Source organism: Trachymyrmex septentrionalis, unplaced genomic scaffold, assembly GCF_001594115.1.
Source record: "Trachymyrmex septentrionalis isolate Tsep2-gDNA-1 unplaced genomic scaffold, Tsep1.0 scaffold159, whole genome shotgun sequence".
NCBI classification, from domain to species: Eukaryota; Metazoa; Arthropoda; class Insecta; order Hymenoptera; family Formicidae; genus Trachymyrmex; species Trachymyrmex septentrionalis.
In genome coordinates, this window is record NW_017304747.1 from 112,551 (window position 1) to 121,620 (window position 9,070).

Genomic DNA, 9,070 nt, shown 5'->3' on the forward strand with positions numbered 1-9,070 from the left:
TACACTAAACATGGCGATCCGGGCGAACGGCACGCGGTAACAAGATCATTCGTTATAAACAGATCTATATTTGTAGATCTTTATACAGACCATAGCTTTTCGGCTCGAATTCAGCACGTGCGATTTATCCGATCTGGCAATGTTGGGAATCGGCGGCCTTACAATATTTTAATTCTTATCTCACCGCTAAATACTCCTCAATCCTTCCGATTACCGGTCAGTAACTCCACTTTCTTTTTCTCAATAAGGGTGTATGTAAATTTTATACATACGTCAATTCTTATAGGACTTCAGGGCCCTATTCTTGAAATTGTTGCGTATACGTATGTAGCAAGAATACTCGCAATGTTGTGTGTACGATGCAACAAATGGGTCGAATCATATACGTTTCACATTTGATTAAAAACGACAGTTTGAGACAAAGACAAAAATAGATGGATTTAAACGATATTATAATAAATGCACCGATTATGGATGCTGTAGAAAATGTGGAAATCCCAGAAAGAAGAGGACAATAAATATTATACTTGTCTCATTAATAATAAAACTTTATGACAACTATTTGTCAAGTAGATAAAAAATTTAAAAAATTTTTGTTACATTTGAATTTTCAGAAATTATATAATATGTTGCATTTCCAATTTTAGAAAATATGTATTTCTAAGAATGAGAAAAAATATATTAAAAATAACAAGTAATATTTTCCTACTAATTCTAACCTACACATTAAGCACAATAATACATCTTTTGTTGGCATAAAAATGGTCTCATATATATGTATTAATAAAAAATTTTTAATTAATAAAAATATTTTTGTGTATACATACTGTTCGGAAAAAATGAGGTTTGACACAGATTATTTCACTTAATATACTTTTAATACAATAACTCTATCACTTAACCTATCGATTACTGTGCGCTACGTGTGCAGTCGGCGACGACTCTCTTACGACTACCAACTTACATACGCTTAGTCGACCGTTTCGGCAACTCATGTCGATCACGTGATATTCATGTGCTACACGAGAGGTGACTTATTCTACGCGCAACTCATTGTTTCGTTTTCCTTTACTATGAATATAGTCAAATGTATATTATATTTCAACACGCCTCCTTACATTTGTACTATATTCTTTACTTATTTTCTTTATTATTACATACAACATTTAAGTTAGATCTAAATTTTTCAAATTTCTCCTTACTGAGGGCTTTAGTAAAAATATCCGCAACATTTTCATTCGAATCTATTTTTTGAACATCAATCAATTTTTCTTTTACACTTTCATGTACAAAATGATACTGTATCTCAATGTGTTTAGAATTTTTCGTAAAATTACCATTATTAGCAATATTTATTGCCCCTGAATTATCTTCGTAAATTTTTATCGGTTCCTTTATCTCTATGTCGAATATTTTTACTAATTCTCTTATATACTTTATCTCGCTTACTACTTCTGATAATGCTACATACTCTGCATATGTCGAAGCTTTGGTTATACACTTTTGTTTTCTTGATTTCCAATCAATTACATTTCCAAATAATTTTATTACGTATCCGGACGTAGATTTTCGATCAATATTGTCGCCTGCCCAATCAGCATCAACATAACAATTTATAATATCGCAATTTACATTTTTCTTATAATATAAAACTAAATCTTTCGTTAAATACAGATATTTCAAAATTCGCAAGGCATATTTCCAATGCGTTTCATTATAATCATTTTGATATCTACTAAGATAATTGACGCTGTAACTTATATCTGGTCTCGTACTTGAACCAATGTATAGCAAAGCACCTATTAAATTTCTATATTTTATGTTTGACTCGCAGCTTCCGGCCTTTTCAAGTTTTAAATTTGTCTCCATTGGAGTACTATACAATTTACTATTTTGAATTTTATACTTATCGGCTAGTAACTCTATATATTTCATTTGACTTAGAGTGAGTTCCTTTTTTCGATAATTATAATCTATATTTACTCCAAGATACTCTTTGATCTCTCCTAATTCTTTCATTTTAAATCTATCCGTCAAGAGTTTCTTAATACTTAATATTTTTCCCTTGCTTTTGCTACAAATTAATAAATCATCTACGTAAATCAAAACATAAATTTCGTCATTCTCATTTCCTTTTTTATATAAACAGAGATCTGCATTACTTCTTTTAAATCCGACTTTTGTTATGCACTCATCAAAACACTCGTACCAGTCTCTAGGACTTTCTCTCAATCCATACAACGCTTTTGACAATTTGTATACTCTATTCGTTCCGTCTTCGTAACCTTTTGGTTGATGGACATATACCTCCGTTTTTACTTTTCCGTTTAAAAATGCAGTTTCTACATCCATTTGTTCAATTTTTAAACTATTTTTACAACAGTAAGAAAGTAAAATTTTTAACGTTTGATTTTTTGCTACTGGAGCGTATATGTCATCAACCACATCAGTTTGTTGGAAGCCCCTTACAACTAGCCTAGCTTTATATCTATCATCTAATTTTCTTGTATATACCCATTTAACGTCTAAAATCTTTTTTTCTTTTACTTTATTTACTAATTTCCAAGTTTCATTCCTATTTATACAATCTATTTCTTGATTCATGGCTATTTCCCAATTTTTACTGTCATCACTATTTATCGCCTCCTCAAATGTATAAGGCGTGTCTACCCGACAATAATTTACAAAAATATTATTCGAACTATTTTCAGGATATCTTATTGGACTTCTCCTATCACGTGTAGATCTGCGAGGAGTTTTTAAACTTACATTTTCTTTATCAGTTTTCACTTCATCGTCCTCGTCCGCACTTTCAAAAACGTTATCATTTAAATTGTTCTCGTGATCACTATCTACTCCTCTACTTGACTCGAGAGTCGAAACAGAAGGAACTAAATAATCGGGTTCACCTTCATTTAGGTTAATACACTTTATGTTTTTCTCAACAATATCAACGTGTCGCGTAACTATTATTCGGTTATTTATAAGTACTCTATAGCCAACATCACTATAGCCTAACAGAATTCCCATATCTGCTTTCTTATCCCATTTAGATAATCTTTTTTGTTCTGGTTTTCTAACAAAGACTTTACTCCCGTACAATTTTAAATGTCTAACGTTCGGTCTTTTCCTAAAAAATATTTCATACGGCGTTTTCTTTTCAATCGTGTTTGTTAAAGAGCGATTTTTTAAATAAGTCGCAGCACAAATTATTTCTGGCCAATATTTTTTGTGTACTTGTGCCTCATCTAGTAAGCAGCGCGCCATATCCATTATTGTCCTATTAAACCGTTCCGCAGTACCGTTTAATTCATGCACGTACACTGGACAATTATTTATAAAAATACCTTTATTTTTTGCATATTTGTAAAAACGATTATTCAAGTATTCTTTACCATTATCACATCTTATTTTCTTTACTCGCTTTTCAGTTAAATTTTCTACTTCATTTATATAATTTACCATACAGTCAAATACTTCGTCCTTGGACTTTATACAGTAAACTTTAGCTATCTTACTATAATCGTCAATAAAAGAAACGAAATATCTTTCACCGTTTGGACCAGCGGTTTTAAAGCTACCGCATACATCCGTATGTATAATTTCTAAAATATCGTTTGCCTTTAATCTATTATTTTGAAACGGTAAATTATGCATTTTATTTTCTATACAAGTTTTACACTTCATAAATCCGGTTTCAAGTTTATCCGGTATGCCCTCTAGCAATTGTTGTGAACATAATATATTTAAATAGCTAAAGTTTACATGACCTAAGATTCTATGCCATCTTTCCTTTTGAGTTATATTATTATTGTTATTATTTCGCTCGGCATTATGTACCCAAGTTTTATTACATTCTACTTTACTTTTCATTTTAAGTACTTGATTTTCTTTGTAAGCTACAGCAATAATTTTCCCTTTTTTGTCAATTATTTTTACAGTGTCTTCTTTAGCAACAATAGTATTCTTATCTATTAATTTTCCAAAACTTATCAAATTTGCATTCATTTCTTTAGCATAAAATACATTACTTATATTTACTTTATTACTTGTTCCAAAAGCATTAAAATAACTTACTACATTTCCGATTTTAGTTGCCTTAATATGTCTATTGTCGCCCAAATAAATGTTAACTGGTTTTTCAAGTGTAATCGATTTCTCAAAATACCTATCATCGTTCATGATGTGATCAGTACATCCGCTGTCGAGTAACCACTCTATTTCAGAATCACGTGTCCTATATGTCTCTCTGCTGTACTTCGTATGTGCCGTTGCTATCCAGGCGCTGGTTCCTGAGCTGTCCTGCCCGTGTGTAGCGCTGGTCTCAGGCTGCTGGCGGTAGTTCCCGCGCCCTCTGGTGAAGTTGCCTCTTATGCCTCTTCTGTTGCTGCGACCACGTGTTGAGCCTCGCCATGTTCCACCGCTTTGTGCTGTTTGGCTGCCATTTTGGCACTCTCTTGCGAAATGCCCGGTTTTGCCGCATTTATAACAATTTCCTTTCACTGTTACAAAAGCATTCGATCTTCTTTCTAGATGATCGTTTTGATTCTTCATTTCAGCCATTTTTATCTTACTTTTTACATAGTCTGCTGTCTGATCTTCAACCTTTAACGTATCAATTAAATCGCCAATATAACTATATGATTCTGGCAATGTGTTAAGCATATAATTTAGCTTTTCTTTCTCACTTATTTGAGCACCTGCGGCTTTCAACTCATTTACGGATTTTTCAAAATCATTGAAAAATGACGCCGTTTCACTATACTTATTCAGTCTCATTTTTTCCAGTCTGTTTCTGCACACAATTTGTAACGCTGTGGATTCTTTCAAATACAAGCAGTCTAATTTCCTCATTATTCCATAAGCTGTCGTTTCTTCGCATACAAACTCCAACTGCTTATTTGAAATGGAGCTATATATTATATTTATAGCTTTTAAATCATATTCATCCCATGTGGGTTCATCTGTAGCGGCCTTTTCTCTCGTTAGCACTGTATCACATTTTTTCATTTTCATAAACATTGTTATCCGTTTTTTCCACATAGCATAGTCCTCTCCATCAAACACCGGTATCAAAAACTCCTTTTTCTCCATTTTGTCTTGTTTTTCTTCTAGTTGTCCTTTTTCAGCATACACGAAATTTAATACACTCAAAAACTTTTTCGTAACTTCCGCAAACCTTCTCAGTATCTTGGCTTTCTTTATTTCTTCATTGGTTTTATCATCTTCTTGTTCAGACTCGCTCATTTATATATTTTTGAAAAATTAGCTTCACTCTCAGTCGATTTGTGTCCACGTGTTCGGATCGCTATGATTTTGTATGCGGTTCGTCGACATCGAAACCACGCTCTGCTACCATGTTCGGAAAAAATGAGGTTTGACACAGATTATTTCACTTAATATACTTTTAATACAATAACTCTATCACTTAACCTATCGATTACTGTGCGCTACGTGTGCAGTCGGCGACGACTCTCTTACGACTACCAACTTACATACGCTTAGTCGACCGTTTCGGCAACTCATGTCGATCACGTGATATTCATGTGCTACACGAGAGGTGACTTATTCTACGCGCAACTCATTGTTTCGTTTTCCTTTACTATGAATATAGTCAAATGTATATTACATTTCAACACATACATTTTTTCTTTAAGTTCTATCAATTAATATAAAAATATGAAGTACTATCTTTTTGTACATCGTATTTCTGAATGATATTTATAGAAAGTACATATATTTTTTGACGTTACCAAACGTAAATTAACGCAACCGAAAACGTATACGGTTCAATTACTATTTATTAATGTTCAAGAATACCATATTGGAATTTTACGGATTTTCATCATTTGAACTGTGCACACTCGTAACATGCGAAGAATAGACCCCCTGGATCTTTTCTTCTTACGAGAAGCAAGTCTATCTCGTGTCAAAACCATAAATAAAAATGGCAGATCTTGCTCGGTTTTTGCTGTCAATCTGCCGTCAAGTTATGTTAATAAACTCTGTTCGATTTCTCTGTCACCAATTTGCTGGCATAGCATGTTATCAGGCTTTGTAATAAATATTTTTGACAGTCGTTTGTTGACATTGTCTGATAGTACAAACTTTGTGTACAATTTATGGCTTTTCTGCAATTAGAAATTGATAGCAGACTGTTCAAAATCTGTCTCTTAAATTCAAATTTGGTTATCTAGGAGTATATACAAATTCACATTGAACTATTTAAGCATTAAAGGCCCAGCTTCAATCGTTATAAGCCTTTAATTCCTATTTCGTAATTAAGATAAAAAAAGCATTTATTTTTGATTGAATATGAATCTTCATGAATACTTGAAGTATTTTTTACGTGCAATTCACGTAAGTAAGTTTCCAATCGACAATCGACCTTAGCGCAATCGATATAGGCTTAGTAGAATTAGCAGCTTTGGATCAGCACTAGATCTACTTTCATTAAGATTTAAAATCTATATACAAAATATGTAAGCTGTATCATCATTGTCATCGTCATCTATAGCATCACTATTTTTCACGGGCTGGATCAAGTGCGTACTTTTAGGTCATCACATCTCTTTTTACTTTTAATATATCATATAAAAATTATAATTACAGATATTAAGATTTACTTTTAATATCTCACACACACACACACACACACACACACGCGCGCGCGCGCGCGCACACACACACACACACACACACACACACTAAAAATTTTATTAAATACGAAGCAGAATCATATATCTATACAATATATAAATGATATAGATTCATAAAGCAATAATTTAATGTAAAAACCGATCAATTTATTCGTACAATACAAAATTGTCAAAATCATAAAATTTAATATATCTCTTTTATCCCTGCAACGATACAACTGTTTTTTTATACACAGATGTGATGATTTTAACTCATTGAGTTAAAAATAAACAAAATAAAAATGATTCATGCCAAATTGAGATTGAAAGATTATTTTAAATTACAATCTGCTGATTTTAAACGGAGATGATATTCGAACTAAAATAACACAGGGGACAAAACTTTTTAGCCCACATTCATATATATTGTTATATATTCTCTATCCATTAGAATATGTATACATAAACATTTTGTATTTACAGACTTTTCACTTCGACGGATATGTCTTAGAAATATGGAATCAATTTATATTTGCAGGTGCAAATCTACCAATTGTTACATCTGTAGTCAAATTCATTGCACAAAAGTTAAAGAAACATAATTTAGATATTATATTAGCAATACCACCATCCAGAGGGTACTTGATACTTTTCGAAATGCATATAATATATATTACATAAATTTAATCTTTTTTATTCTTATTCGCATCTTCTTTTAGTGCACAAGTTGAATTATTTTCAAAGCAAGAGTTTGATGAATTAGCATCATATGTAAACGCCTTTTCGCTTATGACCTATGATTATTCGAGTATTCAAAGGCCAGGTCCAAATAGTCCTCTCGATTGGACCAGACAATGTGTTGAATTTTTAGCTCCAGAGAAAAACAATCTTAGACGATCTCAAATTTTATTAGGTATTAATTTCTATGGTTACAATTATACACCAGAGGGTGGCAAGGCAATTCTCGCCTCTGAATATTTGGATATATTAAAGTCATTTAAAGGAAAAATTCAATGGGATAACAACAGCAAAGAGCATTTCTTTGAATCGAAGTAATATTTTATTATTGTAACCTATCTGTTCTTTCTATTTCTCTTTTTCGTTCTTTCTGTCTCTCAACTCTTTTCCTTTATTTATACCTGTGCTTTTGTCCTCTCTTTTTTCTTCTTCCTATTTGTTCTTATTTTTAGTTTCTTTGTCTTGATTCTCTGTCTCTCAATCTTTCCTACTTGCTTTCCTTTTTCTTTTCTTATCTATTCCTTTCGTATCTTTTGTATCTTTTATATCTTTTTTACTATTTTTTTTTTAATCTCTTTTCATTCTCTTTTTCCCTGCCTTCTTTTTTTCACTTATTTATCCTTTTTTCTTTCTCTTTTTCTTTCTATTATCTTATTTGTAATTGAATATGATATGAAAAATATAAAAAAACTTGTTTTTTTTCTAATATTATGTTTACAAATTAATGCATTTATTTTAGATTAGCTACAGGTAATGGCTATATTTTCTACCCTACGTTATATTCAATTAAGGCTCGATTAGAACTTGCTAATGAATTGGGTACAGGAATTTCGATTTGGGAATTAGGCCAAGGATTGAATTATTTTTATGACTTACTATAAATTGTTACATAATTTTTTATTTTATGTAATAAAAATTTTGTAATACTTACATGTAAGATGCATGTATAAGAGATAACAAAAAAATATATTTCACAAGCATATATAAAATTTATGTAGTAAAAATTTATAATATATTTATCCTGTCTCGTACAACTTTAATGTACATGTATATCTTCATAATTTGTTGCACTATTATTATCAGTATAAGTATTATTTGATTTACGACCTTTGAATGTCATCATGATTTGTGGTCCTTTCAAAACGTGATACATTAATGCCCAGCTTATTTTCATTGGTAATAAGCTGTAATAAATAATAATAATATAAGTAACTTCCACATACATATGTATATACATCTTATATGTATATATACATACATACATATGTACATTTATCCATAAATATGTATATGAATAATATATATTATATAGATAAAGCACAATATATATTAACGTATAAGTACCTGTATATATACATGTATATATATAACACATGGATCAATAAGTCCCGAGACTAACAATGAAAACAACATTTTTTTTGCAAAATTTTTTTTTATTCATCAACATAATCACCTTTTAGGGTGATACATTTCAATACCATGTTTATAAAAAAATTTATCTTTCGCTTCAAAATAAGTTTCAGTTTCAGCGATGACCTCCTTATTTGAGCCAAATCTTTTTCCCTGGAGCATTTTTTTAAGATCAGCAAAGAGCCAGTAGTCACTGGGGGCTAAATCTGGCGAGTATGGGGGGTGGGGAAGCAGATCAAAGCCCAATTCGTTCAATTTTGCCATTGTTTTCATCGACTTGTGGC

General features: G+C 31.4%; 2 protein-coding genes across 3 annotated transcripts in view; one reads left to right on the forward strand and one right to left on the reverse strand.

Moving 5' to 3' along the window:
• LOC108745912 (chitinase domain-containing protein 1) overlaps positions 1-8,349 on the forward strand; it is a 64,428-nt gene extending 56,079 nt beyond the window's left edge. For both annotated transcript variants that reach the window (XM_018482334.1, XM_018482335.1), the window contains 3 exons: positions 7,122-7,276; positions 7,358-7,690; positions 8,116-8,349. In XM_018482334.1, coding sequence (XP_018337836.1) covers positions 7,122-7,276; positions 7,358-7,690; positions 8,116-8,257 — 630 coding nt within the window. In that variant the 3' untranslated portion in view covers positions 8,258-8,349. The remainder of the gene's footprint in view (positions 1-7,121; positions 7,277-7,357; positions 7,691-8,115) is intronic.
• Positions 8,350-8,402: 53 nt separating this feature from the next.
• Positions 8,403-9,070, reverse strand: part of LOC108745917 (estradiol 17-beta-dehydrogenase 11-like) — a 50,144-nt gene continuing 49,476 nt past the window's right edge. Inside the window, exon 8 of the mRNA XM_018482338.1 lies at positions 8,403-8,569. Within this exon, the coding sequence (XP_018337840.1) occupies positions 8,547-8,569 (23 nt within the window). The 3' untranslated portion in view covers positions 8,403-8,546. The remainder of the gene's footprint in view (positions 8,570-9,070) is intronic.